The 19,452-nt window shown below is 44.5% G+C and overlaps 1 protein-coding gene and 1 long non-coding RNA gene across 2 annotated transcripts; both read left to right on the top strand.

The window, feature by feature from the left end:
* Positions 1–21: 21 nt before the first annotated feature.
* On the top strand, positions 22–17,146 carry LOC121820569 (uncharacterized). The gene is made up of 3 exons (XR_006061119.2): positions 22–361; positions 6,809–6,957; positions 7,948–17,146. It is a non-coding gene; the product is annotated as an uncharacterized LOC121820569 (long non-coding RNA).
* A 1,110-nt stretch (positions 17,147–18,256) lies between these two features.
* LOC121816007 (TLC domain-containing protein 3A-like) lies at positions 18,257–19,309 on the top strand. Its single transcript, XM_042255478.2, has 2 exons — positions 18,257–18,528; positions 18,981–19,309. The coding sequence occupies exons 1-2, from the start codon at positions 18,407–18,409 to the stop codon at positions 19,135–19,137; spliced, it is 279 nt and encodes a 92-aa protein (XP_042111412.1). The 5' UTR covers positions 18,257–18,406; the 3' UTR covers positions 19,138–19,309.
* Positions 19,310–19,452: the final 143 nt, after the last annotated feature.

Genomic DNA, 19,452 nt, shown 5'->3' with positions numbered 1-19,452 from the left:
GAATCCGAGGCACTCTGGGATAGCGGAGGACTTACCTCTGGTCGCCTGAACTAGGCATTCCTACCACCTCCCGAGAGTACCCCTGAGCAGCCCTGTAGTTCGGCGGCCCATACCTCTCCTTAAGATGATGGGGACCCGCTTCACCTCTCAGAAGGCGCCCCCCTACTCGGGCCCTGGCGCTGGGGAAGGCCCGGCAGGACAACCCCCTCCTCCCCTAGTGAGGATGCGCCCCGACTGCGTCGCGATCAAATAACAGCAACCCTCACAGGCCTCGAGGCGGGCGATCCATCTGCTCTCAGGAGCCCCTTGCTCAGTGGCACTAGGTGTCTCCCCAGCCATCGGGGAGAAATGACCCCAGCTGGTAAGTGGCGATGTTGCCAAGGACAATTTGTAGGATGGAACAGCGTCCACTTGATATTAGTTCCCCGTGTGCCGAGCCTCTGGGCTGTTTTCAGGGCGTGTCTGCAGCTTCCTTCTTGTGGGGGACGGGAGGGAGAGTCAGATTAGGCAGTGACCCACCCTGGGGAAATGTTGACTTTCTGGGACTCTTGAATAGCTAGAGTCAAAGTCACAGTCCACGAATGATGAGCTATATAATCTTGAACAAATTACTCCATCGACCCGGCTTACCCGGCAAGGAGGTGGGAGAGAGAAATATTAAAAGCACTATGCAAATTTAAGCTAGTAATACAGGTTAGTAAGAGGGTGTCCAGCCCTCTGCACCGCAGAGGAAAAGCAAAGTCACCCTGTGGAGCCACTTTTCCTCCAGCTACAATGAGATCATTGCAGCCAAAGGAAGAGTTGTTTTACCTGTTAAACATTGTGAAACTGAGATGGCAGCATCCCTGGTCCCAATGAGCTTTTTTAAATAATCAAGATTGTAGTAAAGGAAGAGTTAAACATATAAATCAATTATTTACTAGAATGTTATTGACTCAAAATCATGGTTTTGAAATTTATTTAATGACATGGGAAAACACTCATCAGAAAGCAAAAATACACAGCATGATCCCAGTTTGTGTATTTTGTGTCTATAAAAATGATAAGAAATTCTCCTTTTCTGCAGGCGATTCAACATATTCTTTGCAGATTTTCCCAAATTGTCTATGAACCTGTAACACTTTTATAATCAGAAGTATATTTTTAAAAGAAAATGATAATTATATCTATCTCTCTTGGATGTTTTTCATTTTTATATACAGTAAGAAATATATATTAAGTCCATCCATTTAGTTTAGAATGCCATGAATTTTCATAAATGCATATCATCATGTACCCACCATCATAATCAAATCCTAAGATAGTTCCATCATCACCACCCCACCCCACCCCACATTCTCTCATGCCTCACCTACTCCCCTGGCAAGCACTGGCCAGATTTCTGTCCCTATAGTTTAACTTTTGCAGAACGTCATATAAATGGAATCATACAATATGTCACCTTTTGAGCTGGTTTCTTTCATGTAACATGATGCATTTGCATTTCATCCACATTATTGCATGTGTCAATAGTTTATTTCTTCTTGCTGAGTGGTAATCCAGTCTCTGATATATCACAGTTTCTTTATTCCCTGGTTGAAAGACACTGGGGTTGTTCTTAGTTTGGGGCGATTATGAATAAAGCAGGATTTTGCGTGAATGTAAGTTTTCACTTCACTTGGGTAAATAACCTAGAAGCGGTCTTGCTGGGATGCCTAGTAAGCCTGTATTTAACTATATTATAAGAAACTGGCCAGCTATTTTCCTAAGTGGGCTGTTATCATTTTTGCATTCCTGCCAGCAATGGATGAGAGTTCTGGTTGCTCATAGAGCTTATTTTTAATGATGATTTTAATAACTCACATTTCCTAGTCCTTGCTATTTGCCAGGCACCATGATAAGTGTGCTACTGCTATGTAATCGCTAAGTCATGCCTGGCCTTTTGAGACTCCATCGACTGTAGCCCACCAGGCTCTTCTGTCCATGGGATTTCCCAGGCAAGAGTACTGAAGTGGGTTGCCATTTCCTTCTCCAGGGGTCTTCCCACCACAGGATCAAACCCATGTCTCCTGCTTGGCAGAGGGATTCTTTAACACTGAGTCACCTGGGAGGCCCATACCATGTATATATAATACATCATCTTTTAATCTACATGGCAGTTCAGAGGTTGGTAGTTACTATCTGCAATTCACAAAAGAGAAAATGGGGATGTAGTTAAAAACTAACAAAAAACGTGCCCCAGGTCCCATTATTGTTCCTGCCATTCATTCAGTGAATTTATTGAAAGAGTGAATGAATGTTCCTGCTGGCAATAGGCACTAGGCCAGATGCTGGGAATTTAGCAATCAACAAAATAAGCCAAGTACCTGCCTCCATGGAACTGTTTCCAAGTATCACAATCAAGAATTGTAATAGTTACATGCAAGACAAGTAAAGCATATGGTGAAAGGCGATGGAGCACTCTGATTGGATCTGAAGATCAGGAGAGGCTTCTCTGAAGAAGAGATTTTTAAGCTGAAGCAAAGGGTGGAGCTGTGAATAGGAGGTGACAGATAAAAGGAACAGTATATGCAAAAGCCACAAGGATGAAGAGCTTGGCCAGGGTATGGGACTTTGAAAGCCATGAGGAGAATGGAACAAGAAGAGGCCAAAGAAATGGGCAATGCCAGATGGTGGAGACTCGAGATGGTCATTTGAGGAATGGAAAGCCTTTGAAGGATTCTAAGCAGAAGAGTGACAGGACCAGTTCCACCAGGCCTGTCGTCAGCCCTGGCCCCCATTATTTTTGTTTTCTTTACTTCAGGGCAGCCCATATTGTTGGGGAGAGTCAGGGAGCCAGGGTGACCATCCCAATACTAAGTCAGGCTGTCCAATTGCCACTGATTGTCTTTTTACAATTCCATTGTCATCCCTCAATTGCATTCCCCCGCGACCCAAGCCCTTCCTTATGCTGAAGCTCCCAACCTCATTACCTTCCTTCTTCCTCTTTGCAGATAAGATACTGATAATGAATATAAGTTTGGGTTTTAAGACAGTTGCACAGTACAAAAGTCGAGGAAAACAAAGAGCAGAGAGATAAATGGACATTAGGTGAAGAAAAATGCATTCCTTGGTAGTCCACTGTGGTTAAGAATCCACCTTCCAATGCAGGGGACGTCCGCTTTCTCTAGTTCTCTTGCTGTGGAGCACAGGTTCAGTAGCAGCACAGGCTGAACCGACTGCAAACAGGCTCAGTAGCTGCCACTCAATGGGCTTAGTTGCCCTGCGGCATGTGGACTCTTAATTTCCCAACTAGGGATCGAACCTGTGTTCTGTACCCTTGGCAAGGAAGACCCAGGGCAGCCAAAATTTTTAAAAAGTAGTAACAGGCTAGACTGTTTATGATAAGCAAATGAGAGAAATATCTTTAATAGAAGGAGGAAGCCTGGAAAGACAGATTATAAACTCTTAAATAATATGGAGTGTACAGATATGAAAAACTGGGGTATGAAAATAAGGAATGTGTGGGTTTTCACAAATGAGTTGGGCTTTTTAAAAACAATTTTTGTAATGGAATAGGGTATATAGCTGATGACAAAGTTATCATAGAAACATCTTCTCTACCTTGAAAGTTCACTAAATGAGGAATAAATTCAACCTCTAATACTTAAAAAAAAAAGGCACAAAACCAACCTAGGAGACCCTTTCCTTTAATCAGCAATGGGAAAAGGACAAAGTAGAAGAGAAGTACTACAAAACGGTCTGTAGGGCAGTGTTGGGGTGCATCGCTGAGGATGGCATCAGAATAAAATAGAAAAAAGTAACCCTCCTTTCACAATGTTTCTCTTTGTGCCCAAAATGTGTTAAATATATAGGCTGGAAATAAGTCATTTTAAAACAGCCTTTGTTCATGAGATCCAGTGAGATCTCTGAATTTCATGTGCCTCTGTCAATTGACTGGTTTTTCCTAACTCTCTTAAAGGAGTCTCAACACCCTATGCTATTTGCAACTGGTTTCATTATTTTGAAGGAGCTATGCTATAATAAATTGAGTAGACATGGTGCAGAGTGTTATTTTCTAAGATAGAAACAGTGTCTTTATTCTATTAAGAAGGATCTCCATAAGGACCACCTCCTGAACACCTGGGCTTTTTATGAAACTTAAAAAAAAAATAGAATGTCTAAATGACATGCTTTTTACCCGCTAAATGCCAGTAGCATAACCTCTCACCCCACATTGTGATAACCAAAAATACCCCCTGCGAAGAAAAACAAAAATACCTGCTGTAGATTTCCATAATTCCCCCTTTGGACCCTCAGGCACAATCACACATAGACACTTGTCACTATGGGTGGTAACAAGCTTCCAAGCCGACTTGTAAGTAGAGGCATATAGTTTAATCCCTATATTAAATCTTGTTCAGAATGTCTTTTGGTGCTTCTTCATGCATTGGTTTAAGTGCATGACTTTTCATGAGGACAGATTTATTTTGCTGTCCTTCATTCCAGAATTTTCTGAGCATCCTGGACACTGGTGTTCTTGACTGACATTCCAGTGGGCTTAGCTGGATAGACGTGCACTTAGGCTCACTGCGCTTGTGGCATATGGGCTCCTAGTTCCCAAACTAGGGATTGAACCCGCATCTGCTGCCTTGGCAAGGAAGAGCCAGTTCAGTCAAAATTTAAAAAAGAAAAAAGATAAGTAACAACAGTCTACGGTTTATGATAAGCAAAGAGAGCTATAAAAATACCTTTAATAGAAGGAGGAAGCCTGGGAAAACAGATTGTAACCTCTTAAGTAAAATATGGAAGTGTACATATATGTAGAAATTTGGGTATAAAAATAGGAGTGTTCTGACTGTTCTCATATCCTGGACACCCAGTTTTGTTTTGATTGGTACTCAGGTTCTCCGTGCATGTCCATTCTTGCTAAAGCGATTATAATCTTCACCTAGCTTCAGTAGTTCCCCTGTTCCCACGCTGGTAGCTCAGGCATTCAGTCACATCTATATACCAGCTGCCGTAGACTTTTAAATTAAGACCCTTCCCCATTGGCTACATTGAGTTCATAGTAATTCCTTCACTCAACAAAGTGATAATTACACAGGTGAAAATGACAAGCCCTCTGGTGCAAGTCTTACACATTACAACAAATATAAACACTGGTTCTATAAAACTGACATTAACTAGTACAACTATTATAATGTAGCTGCCATTAATTAATGTGTCTTACACCCTCGAGTTTCTCACTTCCTGCCCTCTTTTCCTGTTGTCTTCCTGCTGTGTTCTGGTGCCTTCCCGAGCTGTGTCTTTAGCAGCTCCTCTTCTCCTGGTCCACCACCACTAGTTCTTAATCTTTTTTGAATCTGGATCCCCTGGAGGAAGTGAAGACCTCCATACCATAAATCCTTTCCCCAGAAAAGATACATTTGTACAACATTTTGCAGGCAGTTCTAAGGGAAAGTGATCCTGGAATACTTCTTAAGCTCTTTTTAAACCCCATCTTCTTTCTGCTAAACATAACAATCTTTTAAAAGATATTTATTGATTTGGCTGCACTGGGTCTTAGCTGAGGCACAAGGGATCTTCGATCTTTGTTGTGGCATGTGGATCTAGTTCCCTCACCAGGGACCGAACCCAGGCCCCTGCACTGGGAGCACAGAATCTTAGCCACTGGACCACCAGGAAGTCCCTAAACATAACCCTCTTGTGAACAACCCTGCCACACACAGTGTTCCAATAAAAGGTGTGATCCTTATCCCTCCAATTTATAACCACTGATACGTAGTTTTTATCCATTTTCCACTAGCCAAAAATATTTGGCCTGGCTAAGCATTTTAGATCTACATCAGAAAGCAAGTCAAACGTTTTATGTTCAAAATGTAATACTGTCAAGACTCGGATAGCTTCCTCCAACCCAGTCCCTATGGAGATACATTGCTTTGAGAGGTCACTCTCAACAGCCATCTCTAGTCTCCAAATCTCTTCTGTCCACACTTGGGTTTCTCTCCTTAGTGTCAGTCACATATTTTCAAATGCCTGTGAAAATCTTCACTTTGCTTGTCATCGGTTTCTCTTTTCCTTGCCCTCAGTGCCCCAATCTAAGGACATTTACCTCTTGGGTCTGGAGTTCAGCATTTGATGGGGAAGCCCTCCAGTGGTGCAATCAGCTAGCCCACAGTACTTAAATAGCATTTTTATGGGCATATCTAATCCACTACACTAAAGTGAGTGGTATTAGGGACTAATGCAGTGCAGTAATTTACATAGCATTTTATGCATGTTCGTGCATGCTCAGTTGCTTAGTTTTTGACTCTTTGAGACCCCATGGACTGTAGCCCACCAGGCTCCTCTGTCTATGGGATTTCCCAGGCAAGAATACTGGAGTGGGTTGCCATGCCCTTCTCCAGGGGATCTTCCCAACCCAGGGATAGAACCAGCATCTCCTGACAGGAGGATTCTTTGCCACTGAGCCATCTGGAAAGCCCCATTTTATACATAAATTTCCAGTTATGCTCTGGAGATCTTTCTCTATATTTTGGTCTTTCTCTGCTTTTAGAGGCCATATAGTATTCCATAGTTTGATCATGAGGTGAGGTGAAGTCGCTCAGTCGTGTCCAACTCTTTGCGACCCTGGACTGTAGCCTACCAGGCTCCTCCATCCATGGGATTCTCCAGGCAAGAATACTGGAGTGGGTTGCCATTTCCTTCTCCAAGGATCTTCCCAACCCAGGATTGAACCCAGGTCTCCGAATTGGAGGCAGACGCTTTAACATACCAAAGAATATTTTATGTCAGACGGTATCCTAAGTGACTTATGATGGTTCAATTTATGATTTTTCAATTTTAGGACAGTGTGAAAGCAATATGCACCCAGCAGAAACCCTACTTCAAATCCTGATCTTTCCCCAGGCTGGTGGCGTTCTGGGTGATACATCCTCTTGCAATGCTGGGCAGAGGCAGTGAGCTGCAGCTCCCCATCAGCCAGGCAGTCAGGAGGTAAACAGTATACTCACAACCATTCTGTTTTCCACTTTCAGTCCACTTTTCAATAAATTGCATTAGATATTTGACATTTTATTATCAAATAAGCTTCACATTAGATAATTTTGTCCAAGTGTCAGCTAATGTGTTCTGAGCACTTAAAAACAAACTTGTTTCCCTTTCTAGTCTTTTGTGTGTGTGTTTTAAAGTTTTATTTTTTATTTATTTATTTGGCTGCATTGGGTTGAAGCATGTGGGATCTTCGATCTTTCGCTGTGGCGCCAGTCTAAGTGTGGCTCAAGGGCTCAGTAATTGCAGTGCAGGAGCTGAGTTGCTCCACAGCATGTGGAATCTTAGTTCCCAGACCCTCATTCCTTGCATTGCAAAGTGGATTCTTAACCACTTGAAACACCAGGGAAGTCCCTGAACATTTTTAATTCAGGTGATTTTCAACTCATGATATTTTCAACCACGATGAGTTTATCAGGACCTACCACCACCAGAAGCTGAGAAAGATCTGTGCTCCTCTACTGGATATTTGGTGGTCTAGTCACAAGTCATGTCCAACTCTTTGCAACCCCATGGACTGTAGCCTGCCAGGCTCCTCTGTATATTTAGATCATTCCTAAATCTTCCTTGCGGCTCAGTTGGTAAAGAATCTGCAGTGCAGAAGACCAGGTTTGATCCCTGGGGTGGGAAGATACTCTGGAGAAGGAAATGGCAACCCACTCCAGTATCCTTGCCTGGAAAATCTCATGGACAGATGGAGCCTGGGGGCTGCAGTCCATGGGGTTGCAAAGAGTCGGGCATGACTAAGCGACTAACATAGAATTTTTTTGTGTGTGCTATTACAAACAACACTGTATCCTTGCAATATGTATTTATACTTCTATCAGCACTGAAAAAGTGCCTATAATCCACATATCTTTATGAACACTGGATATTATATCTTGTAAATATTTACTTATAAAACTTCTGTTGACCTTTTGTATTTCTTCTTTTCAGTTCAGTCGCTCAGTCGTGTCCGACTCTTTGCAACCCCATGGACTGCAGCACGCCAGGCTTCCTGTCCATCACCAACTCCCGGAGTTTACTCAAACTCATGTCCATTGAGTCAGTGATGCCATCCAATCATCTCATCCTCTGTCATCCCCTTCTCCTCTCACCTTCAATCTTTCCCAGCATCAGGATCTTTTCCAGTGAGTCAGCTCTTCGCATCAGGTGGTCAAAGTATTGGAGTTTCAGCTTCAACATCAGTCCTTCTAATGAATATTTAGGACTGATTTCCTTTAGGATGGACTGGCTGGATCTCCTTACAGTCCAAGGGACTCTCAAGAGTCTTCTCCAACACCACAGTTCAAAAGCATCAATTCTTTGGCGCTCAGCTTCCTTTATAGTTCAACTCTCACATCCATACATGACCACTGGAAACACCATAGCCTTGACTAGATGGACCTTTGTTGGCAAAGTAATGTCTCTGCTTTTAATATGCTGTCTAGGTTGGTCATAACTTTTCTTCCAAGGAGTAAGCGTCTTTGTATTTCATGGCTGCAGTCAACATCTGCAGTGATTTTGGAGCCAAAAATAAAGTCTGCCACTGTTTCCACTGTTTCTCCATCTCTTCTGTTATTTCCATTTTATATTCTTTGATTCTTTGGGGTCATTTGTGTTTCTTCATAATTTGTAGGTTTTCTTTGACTACTCTGAATATTAACTCTACTATGTGAAAGTTACTCAGTCATGTTCAACTCTTTGTGATCCCACTAAACAGTCCATGGAATTCTCCAGGCCAGAATACTGCAGTGGGTAGCCTTTCCCTTCTCCAGGATCTTCCCAACCTAGGGACTGAACCCAGGTCTCCTGCATTGCAGGTGGATCTTTACCAGCTGAGCCACAAGGAAGCCCTCTCTACTGTGAGCCACAAACATGTTCTTCAGTTTACGTTGTCTTTTTACTTGTTAAGAGTGACTTTTGATGTACAGTTTTTGCTTTCTAAAAATGCACACAAATCTATCAGTCATTTTCTATGTATCATCTGGGACTTAGACCTTTGGGAAAACATTCTTTAGCCAGTGAATTATAAAAATATTTTCAAATTTTCTTCTAATACATCTGTAGTGTTGCTTTTCATGTGTAACCTTTAATATCTCTGGAATTTATGTTTGTGTTTGGTGTGTGGCAGGGCATTGTATTCGTTTCCAGGGTTGCCATAGCAAATTAGCACAGGCTGGGTGCATTATGACAACAGAAATTTATTTTGCACATTTCTGGAGGCCAGGAGTCTGAGATCAAGGTGTCTGCAGGACTGATTCCTTTGGAGGCTCTGAAGGAGAAACCCTCCCTTTCATGCCTCTGCCCTGGCTTCTGGTGGCTGCCAGCAGTCCTTGGCTTCCCTTGGCTCATGGACTCATCCTTCCAATCCCTCACTGCATCTTCACTTGGCCTTCTTCCCTGTGTCCTTTCCTGTCTCTTGTAAGGATATGCTCATTGGATTTAGGGCCCTCATGACCCAGTACAGTCTCACCTCAATCCTCACCATGGTTATTAAATCTGCAAAAACCCCATTTTCAAATGATGTCACATTTTAAGGTGATTGTGAATCCAGGGTGACACTATTCAACTAATTTTACTTTTTCCCAAGGCAGGCCAGTAGTTTCTGTGGTTTTCTTACATAGTCCTTTCTTTGCATACACGTGGGATACACTTGCACAGGTTAAATGTAGTGGGTCTGGTTCAGGACTTCTGTTTCATTGACCTCTTTCTCCTATACTGTTTCAGTGATAATAAGGTCTAGGATGTTTCGATATATTGTAAATTCCTCCTCCACTCCACAGGGGTGTTCTTTATTCACATATTTCTTGGTTATTCTTGAACATGTTCTCTCATTCACGTAAGCTTTAGAAAGAGTTTATGGAGTCCATTCAAAACATGTTGGAATTTCAATTAGAACTGTACTGAATTTAGAGATCAATTTGGGAAAGTTCATATGTTTACAATATTTAGTTTTTCAGCCATATTCTCCATTTATTTAGGCTTTTATGTCTTTCAGTAAAATCTGTGACTTTCTTCATATAGGTCTCATATTTCTTGATAGGCCTAAAACTAGTCATTTTATAAACTTAGAAAACTATTGTGAATAGTCCTCTTTTTCTATTACCATTTCTAATTGTTATTTGTTGACTTATAGAAATGCCACTTATTTCTGTGTGTTGATCTTGTAGCCACCTTACCTCAACTGCTTTACTCTATATTTCAGTTGATTTTCTTAGTTTTCTTGATAAATTACCAAATTGTTTAAAAATAGCAATAGTTATTTCTCTTCCTTTCCAGTGTTAAAATCTTTTTGAAGGTTTATATGTGAGCTACTGTTCTGCCCAGAGAAGATGTTAATTAAACAGCAGCAGACAGAGTGGACATGGTATTAACAATCCAAACAGGAGAAAACATGCTGAACAAACCACTCAGGGCACAGATACTGCAATAAGGAAACAACGGATTTATAATAAAAGAAGGAAAGTGACAGAGTCTTGGCTGGCAAGTGCTCCCTGCCCTCCCACACTAACAATATGGAAACCTTCCAAATCCTTCTCAGACCTCCACTAGGCAGCTCCATCAGGTTACCTGGCAATGTGGGAATTTGCTCTGCCTGCAGGGCAAACGTATTATCAGCCTGGCTCTCATCAGAACAGTTCATGCAGTCTTTAGACTGACCATTCATAGTTCATGAGGTCAGCCACAGACAACTGGTGACACTCAGCTGCCACATAAGCATGTGCTGGGATGCTTTGGGGCTGAAGTTCTTTTTGCTATATATAATGAAGATTCTCCCCAAATTAGACTTCTAAGTCTCTGTAACTAATCAGTTTTCGTTGCATTGTTCTTTTTTTTAAATTAGCACAGTCAATTTAGAGTGTGTTAATCTCTGTTATACAGCAAAGTGATTCAGTTATACATATATCTTTCCTTCCTTCTTATATTCTTCTCCATTGTGATCTATCCAGGCTATTGAATATAGTTCCCTGTTCAATACAGTAGGGCCTTGCTGTTTACCCATTCCGTGCATCATGATTTGCATCTGCTAACCCGAACTCGCACCCTTCCTCCCCACCCCCGCCCCCTTGGCAGCCACAAGTCTGTTCTCCACGTCTGTCGGTTGCTTTTGTAGATTTCACTCGCGTCACAGTTTAGGTTCCACATGTAAGTGATTTCACATGGCGTTTGTCTTTCTCTTTCTGACGTCACTGAGGACGACAATCCCTCTGTCCATCTGTGCTGCGAATGGCCTATTTCATTCCTTTTTATGGCTGAGTAATGCTCTATTGTATATATGTAGCTCATCTTCTCGATCCATTCATCAGCTGACGGGCATTTAGGTTGCTTCCATGTCTTGGCTATGGTGACTAGTGCTGCTGTGACCATAGGGTGCGTGCGTCTTTTGAATTTTAGTTGTCTGCACTGTTCTTAGTTTCCAGCCATTTCAGATTTTCACCTGCAATCTTACTGAGCTGTAATTAACTCTTGGGGGTTGAGAATTGTGTGCAGCCAAAGACCCCACACACTTAGCTTAATAGGAATTCATTCATTCATTCTTCGTTCATTGCTTAAGTACCAAGCACCTACATAATTGTAGTTTACTACAAGTTAATAGAGCTCAGCCTATAAAGAGAAAAAGACTAGATACTTAAATAGGAGCTTGGGTTTCTGTTGATATTATGATGCCACTTTAAAAACAGAAACTGAGAATGCAAGTAAGGATGGGAATATTTTTAAAGATAAAGTTACCAGAAAAGATGAAGCCCTAAGTTTGTGTGCAAGGTGTATCTTCGAACAAACCTGCTCTCACCTTCAGTTAAGAATTTCTTTAAAACCAGTGAAAAGCCACTTTGAAAGATAATCTATAATAATTCAAATATAAAATCATTTCTGATGTTAAAAATCAGGTTTGTGAAATTCAACATTGAAAATACTTATGATAAGTGAAATATTAATATTCATAATTAAAACATGACCTCAGATATAACAAAAGCATATAAAGAAGACTGGGAGGAATTTACAAAATTGTTAATAATCAGAGTAATATCTCAGTGATAGCATTATTTATGATTATTATTTTCCATATTAGGCATGGTTTAGTTTTTAAAGTATTTTATGATCAAAAAACTAAAAAGACAAAGAAATTATCTGAGTTTAGTTAAATAGAGTAAGCAAAATCAACCTTTTATGGAATTTGATGAGACATGAAGACACTGAAAATTGTTGATCTGTTGTTTTAAGATGGCAGCTGAATATGTTCACAGTGATTTGCTGGTTCTAACTCATTTCAGAGGTAATTTCCTTAATGGATCAACATTCTGGAATATTTTTTTAAGTTGACTACCTTTAGCTAGGTGTGGCCATCTGCAAACAAGCAAATTTTTGCATTTATAAGCAAAGGAAATGCATATGTGAAAAGACTTTGAAAATATAAGGCAATACACAAAGGCAAGTACTATATAATCAGTTCTTTGTGTAAATTATGTTTTTATTGACAGGGATCATTATCAGTGTGTACAGAAGCAAAGACTTCCCTGTGGGGTGTAGCTGTGTCCTCTGTTTGCAGAAGCCATGTGCTTGATGCTGACTGTGCTTCTCAGACTCACAGTTTGCTTTTGCAAACAGTCCAGGATGAAACTGAGGAAGCTGCAGTCTGGAAGCTGGCTTAGGCCAGGCATCTTCGACCTAATAGATGTTTACTGAGAAGCTTAACAGCAAGTTACTGTGCTGTGGGGATACCAAGAGAAAGAACAGTTCCTGATTGCTGAGTTGCATATAGTTCACATGTATTTGTGAAAAGACCTTACCTAATTCTCACAGCTGCTCTGCAAGACAGGTAGAGAGGCACGCCCATTCGCAGGGGAGAGTAGGTAGTTTCTCCAAGTCACACAGCTTTGGAGCAGCAGAACCAGAAGCGGCACTCAGGTATCTCTAATCCTAACCCTGGTGCTGGGTGTCCTGGCTGCCTAGTGGATAGACGGGCCCCTCCTGCCCATCAGGAGCATTCAGTCTGCAGGAGAAATACAAACAGGGATCCGTGAAAGGCCACATTGACCAGGTGTTCTTACTGAGAGCAAACAGTACAGGAGGAAAAAAGAGGAAGGTGACTAACTGCCTCCTGGTCACACTCTGAGTCCTAAGACCAAGTGGCCACTTTTGCTGGTGGTAGCCTAAAGGAGAGATGTTCCATTAATGGCAGTCACTTTCTTTCTCTTTGTCCACCTCATTTCATTTCTCTCTGCGTGTTCTTTCCTCTTGTTCGCCTCTTGTGAATTCCAGTCTCTGGATCTGTATCTCTTTGTCTGTTTTCCTGTGTGGAAGGCTGGAGCTTGGCCTTTTTATTCCCAGTAACTGTTTCTATCTCAGTCTCCTCCGATGGAGCTTCCTGTGCTGTGTCTTTCTTACCATGTCTCTTCCCATCACTCTCCTTTTATCCTCCTTCCTGTTCTGTCTCTGCTTCACCTGTCCCTAATGCGGAAAGGAAGTGTGGTTCTCAATAAAACACTTTTTATTTCAAAAGACTTTCATTTTCTTTGTTATGATTTTTAAAGTAGATGAGTGGATGGAGACCTCTAAGTTCTCTTTTGGCTCAGGAGCTCAATGTGAAGATGTTTCATGTGTGAATCTCAGTCTTTTCCATTGTTTCCCCATCTATTTGCCATGAAGTGATGGGACCAAATGCCATGATCTTAGTTTTCTGAATGTTGAGTTTAAGCCAGCTTTTTCACTTTCCTCTTTCACCTTCATCAAGAGACTCTTTAGTTTTTCTTTGGTTTCTGCCATAAGGGTGGTGTGATCTGCATATCTGAGGTTATTGATATTTCTCCCAGCAATCTATTCACTTGAGTATTCTCTAAGTATTTTACAAGTAAATATGGAATTTTCAGTTTAAGGCTGGAGAAGCCAGGAGCAGATATGGGGAGAGTCATGTATCTTACTTCCTGACAGTATCCAGCTTGGGATCTAAAGTACTGGGAGAGATGGGGACCAAGAAGCAGGATCAGTGGCAGAAGAAACCACTGAGAAATCCACCACAGCCCTCCAAAACTGGAAGCTTTATTGATTCCCATTCAAGCGGTGTGATTCTGATTTGGTAAATAAGTCTTAACATCCAGTAACCCAAGCCTCACTCCTGAAACCCACAAAGGAAGTATAATTAAAACCTCCTTAAATTTCTTCCCAACCCTATAGCATGAAGTAGTTGAAATCACACTGGAACATGAATCAGGAGTCCTGTTCCTAATTTGAGTCTTGCCACTTCACAGAGTAGCAATTCTATTTACCATTTGTACCTAAGTTTCCTTATCTATAAAATGAAAATAATATGCTTATCTACCTCACTGGGTTGGTTATTTTGAGAACCAAGTCAGATAATACATGTAAAATGCTTTGAAAAATTATAGTTATATATAAATATAAAATGGTATTAATAATGGCATCAGAGCCCTTAAACTCCATCCCGTACATTTCTATTTGTGGGTAAACAATTAGGAACAATTGTTACTAATCCAAAACCACACTGTGAAAAAGAATTACCTACTCTCTCCTTGCTTATCAAGTTTGATGGCAGAATAGTCATTAGGCACATTGACCTTGAAGGCAGAAAACACTGAATTTAAATCCCAGCACTGCTACCAGCAGTCTGACCTTAGCGATATTTCAGTTGCTTTGGGTCTCGTTTTGCAGACAGACACACACACACTCACTCATGCTGAGTGAGGGTTGTAGACTTTTCATGACGAACCAATGAGATAATGCATGCAAAATGTTGGATCCAGTACCTGGCATATTATGAGTACTTAATAAGCATTAGCTTTAAAAAGTATCACACATTTCTCGAGCATTTGCAATGTGCCAGGTGTAATTTAGGGAACAAAACAAAAAGATCCTGTTTTTTTGTTGTGGTTTTTTTTTGTCATATCACGCAGCTTGCGGGATCGTAGTTCCCCAAACAAGCACAGAGTCCTAACCACTGGACAGACAGGAAATTCCCGACATGGTCCTATTTTGAAGAAAGAGTGTATAAATAAAAACCAACATGCTTACTACACAAATGCAAAGGCAGTTCAGAAAATGAACTTAGAAACCTGCCTGGAAGACAGATTCCTTCTTGCAGGAAGAACCATTTAGCTCAAGACTTTTGAAGGCAAAGTGGAAGTTTGTGTTGAAAAAAATTTTTGGATACTTTTTACTCAACTTTATCGTTTGCCCACAGGGGTTTTTGGATCACTTGAAAAGCCAAGGCTCATGTTTATGCTTGTTGCCCTTCTGGTGATTCAACCTAAACATTTTAGTGACTTCACAAGCATGGTTTCTGAAGTTGATTTTACTGGTTATTTTCTCTGCATGAAACATCTGTTGTTTTCCCTTCATAGACTCCTTAAGAGCCGTACAAATGACTTGTTGATTCCCATCACTTAGAAGTATTTCATCGTTGCTGTTACCTTTAAGGAGAGATGGTAGCAAGGACTTATGACCACTTGTCCCTCTCTGGGAGAGCTGGAGGTGACTGGGATAACTGGGCAGGGAGAGGAAACTGCAGTGAAGGATTTGCTGTTCTGGAGAGAATGGAAGGTTTACAGACAGCTGCAAATATGAATATACAGATAGCCTTTTATTTGCCAGATACCTTGCTACCAAATGGAAGTATCTTTCACATTTCTACCAATTGTGTTGGCAGTGAATTGGGAGTCAGAGATGTTGCCCTCAGTAGAAAAATATTAGACTTTTCTTGGGTTTTCTGCTTTCTTGCTGCTGCTGCTGCTTATCGCTTCAGTCGTGTTCAACTCTGTGCAACCCTATGGACTGCAGCCTGCCAGGTTCCTCTGTCCCTGGGATTCTCTAGGCAGGAGTACTGGAGTGGGTTGCCATGTTGGCCTCCTGGGGATCTTCCTGACCCAGGGATCAAACCCTGGTCTCTTGCACTGCAGGCAGGCTCTTTACTGCTGAGCCATCAGGAAGCCCTTCTGCTTCCTTGCTGCTGCTGCTAAGTCACTTCAGTCGTGTTCGACTCTGTGCAACCCCATAGATGGCAGCCCACCAGACTCCCGTCGTCCTGGGATTCTCCAGGCAAGAACACTGGAGTGGGTTGCCATTTCCTCCCAATGCATGAAAGTGAAAAGTGAAAGTGAAGTCGCTCAGTCGTGTCCCACTCTTTGCGACCCCAGGGACTGTAGCTTACCAGCCTCCTCCATCCATTGGATTTTCCAGGCAAGAGTACTGGAGTGGGGTGCCATTGCCTTCTCCTTACTGTTGGCTAAATCTCTCAGTTTAACTACATATAGGAAGATGTTGAAAGCTGTGTTTATATCTGCTCTACACCAGCAACTTCGATGTTAGAGAAAGTTTAATTGGCATCTAACAGAAATCATCTGTTAGCTTATAAAAGTCATAGAATCTTAAAGATTTGGGGGCAGGAAGAACCTAGGAGGGTTTGTAATACAGCCTCTTCAATTTCACAAATGAGCATAATGGCCCAGGAGACTGAGCCCATCTCTTCCAGAGTCCTCTGAGAGGGTTTGGTCAGCATTTTGCATGGTGCTGATTTGAAGAGATCTCTATAGTATGTTTCGATTGCTGTAGTTCAGTTCAGTTCAGTCGCTCAGTCGTGTCCGACTCTCTGCAACCCCATGAATCGCAGCACGCCAGGCCTCCCTGTTCATCACCATCTCCCGGAGTTCACTCAGACTCATGTCCATTGAGTCCGTGATGCCATCCAGCCATCTCATCCTCGGTCGCCTTTCTCCTACTGCCCCAATCCCTCCCAGCATCAGAGTCTTTTCCAATGAGTCAACTCTTCGCATGAGGTGGCCAAAGTACTGGAGTTTCAGCTTCAGCATCATTCCCTCCAAAGAAATCCCAGGGTTGATCTCCTTCAGAATGGACTGGTTGGATCTCCTTGCAGTCCAAGGGACTCTCAAGAGTCTTCTCCAACGCCACAATTCAAAAGCATCAATTCTTCGGCGCTCAGCCTTCTTCACAGTCCAACTCTCACATCCATACATGACCACAGGAAAAACCATAGCCTTGACTAGATGGACCTTAGTCGGCAAAATAATGTCCCTGCTTTTGAATATGCTATCTAAGTTGGTCATAACTTTCCTTCCAAGGAGTAAGCATCTTTTAATTTCATGGCTGCAGTCACCATTTGTGGTGATTCTGGAGCCCAAAATAAAGTCTGACACTGTTTCCCGTCTATTTCCCATGAAGTGATGGGACCGGATGCCATCATCTTCGTAAATGAATTGTCTTGCTCCCTTTGTAAGCTGGAAGATACAGCCCAAAGTAAAACTCTGGCAAATCCCAAGAGAAGAGAAGCCGGTAGTACTCAAGTTAATGTATCGGCCTCTGTGTTTGGTGCTGAGTGAAAACAGCTTGATTCACTCCACTCAATTCCAGAGCATCTGACCCAAGAACTCTGAAATAAGGATGACGTTATCAATAACAACAATAACAACAGTCACCAGGACGGGATGGTATCTTGCCCCAAAGCCAAGAGACAGTACCGCAATACCACAGCAAGTCTGCGGCCATGAGACCCCACCGTCCTGTGTAGTTTGAGAGAGGAACTGCTGGATTCAGGATTCAGTGTTTCGATCAGGATTTCATGTTTCTCGGAGCGATGCCCCTGGAGAAAGTTGAGCAGTTGGCAGGACCTAGAAAAGCCATCTTTGGCCGGCAGAGACACCATTTCCTTAAGAATCCCACTTGGACGCTAGAGTGCTTCATAGACGAGCCGCGCAGGCGGACGCCACCAGCCCAGCCGCCCTCGCCTCCCTCCGCCTGAGACGCCCACCGCCGGTTCGCGCCGGGCCACGCCCCTGCCCGCGGCTCGCCCCCGCCCCGCGGCTCTAGGGGACCCGGCCCGGCGCCTTTCCCTACCTGGCTCTCTCGGGCCTCCCCCACCCGCCGCCTGGCCCGGGGCTGGGGAGGGCAGGTGCGAGGCGGTTGGCTGGCCGCGCGGGTCCCCGCGGGAGGGGGAGGCGTCCGCAGTGACGGAACAGAAGCCGCGAGAGCCTCGGCGCTGCCCCCACGGCCTCGGCGGGCGGCGGCCCACGGCGCGCCGCGGGTCGGGGACGCAGCATCGGCGCGCTCAGGGCCCGGCGGGCAGTAGCTCCCGCCGCCGCCCACTCGCCGGCCGGGGAATCCGGGGCAGCCTCCGGCCCAGGGGCGGCGGCGGCGAGACCCCGCCCCGCCCGGCCGGCCCGCGCCTATCGCGGTCCGCGGCCTGGTCACGCGGGGAGTGGCGCCGCGAGCTCCGGGCCATCGCCCGGCGGCGGCCAGAGTCGCGGCGGGCCGGGACGGGAGCGGAGGGCGGAGGGCGGAGGGTAGAAGTAGGGGCGGGCGGGCCGCGCCAGTCCCCGAGCCGCGCACGCGGAGCCGACCGAGCCACGCCGAGGGCGCCGAGCGAGGCGGCCGAGCCCGAGCACCCATGCTGCTGCCGCTGGCCTGGGGCTCGCTCTTCTTCCCGGGGCTCTTCGGGGTCTGCACCTGGGGGCTGCGGCGCGCGCGGCCCGCCTGGACCCACCACGACTGCGTGATGATCAGCACCAGGTACGGGGCGAGCCCGCGCCGTCGCCCGGCTACCCGCCCCGGCCGCGCCCGCCCCGCGCCGAGCCCAGGGCGGAAAAGGGGGGCGACAGGAAGAGAGGGGGCTGCCTCCCGGGTCCTCGCCCCTCCGCGGGGCCGGCCGGAGCGCTCCGAGGACCCTGTGCGTCCTGCCCCGGAGAGAGGGAGAAAGACGGAGGTGGCTGGAGGCGGTTGCCGGGAGGGTGGGGGTGGCGAGAAGCGGGGTCGGCTGCCCGCGCTGATGAGGACCAGGAGGAACATCTCCGACCTCCGACGTCTACCAGTGGCTTTAGGGTCGGGAGCGGGTGGCGGCTCCTGCCCCGGCAGCCTGGGAAAGTCAGGTTGCAGGGTTCTGGCTTCATGCTGTCCGTGGGACTGGATTGAGGGCGCTCTCCACCACCCCACCCCACCCCGTTTCTCTTTCTGCCGCACGTTAGGCTGGTTTCTTCAGTGCAGGCTGTGTTGGCCACCGGGTCTGGGATCGTCGTCATCCCCTCCTGCAGCGACGTGATCACCGACAGGTATCCGATGCGGATGCCGGTTGAAAGCTACACAAATCACAGCGCCGAGCTCTTTCGAGGTTTCCACAGTTGAGTGGCTCACAGGCACTGGTTTTTTATCAGCATAAGCCAGCAGACAGCTGATTAATGGGTGAAACTTGGGCACCATAATTAGTTCCCTCCTCTCCTCACCTTCTTCAGCATCGCCAGCTTAGAAATAAATGCTGGAGAATGCCATTTAGAGACTTGAGTCTGATTTAGGTGTATTAGAGACAGTGTGTCTATCGACCCAAGTTCTTTATGCGATTGATAGATGTAAAATTACTTACAAGTGAAAGTTAAGGCTTTGATGCTTTAAATGACCTCCCTAGTTCTGCTCTGGATTCCAGAGCCAGGGTATGTCCAATGT

This window comes from Ovis aries, chromosome 11, assembly GCF_016772045.2.
Source record: "Ovis aries strain OAR_USU_Benz2616 breed Rambouillet chromosome 11, ARS-UI_Ramb_v3.0, whole genome shotgun sequence".
In the NCBI taxonomy this organism is placed as follows: domain Eukaryota; kingdom Metazoa; phylum Chordata; class Mammalia; order Artiodactyla; family Bovidae; genus Ovis; species Ovis aries.
The sequence above is the reverse complement of the archived record's forward strand: the minus strand, read 5'-3'. Positions and strand labels throughout refer to the sequence as shown.

What these genes read in the sequence shown, in the direction of transcription:
- LOC121816007 (XM_042255478.2), top strand. Translation starts at nt 18,407, where the DNA reads ATGCTGCTGCCGCTGGCCTGGGGCTCGCTCTTCTTCCCGGGGCTCTTC. An exon ending in TGCGTGATGATCAGCACCAG is followed by an intron (nt 18,529 to 18,980) that starts GTACGGGGCGAG and finishes GCCGCACGTTAG; the next exon opens with GCTGGTTTCTTCAGTGCAGG.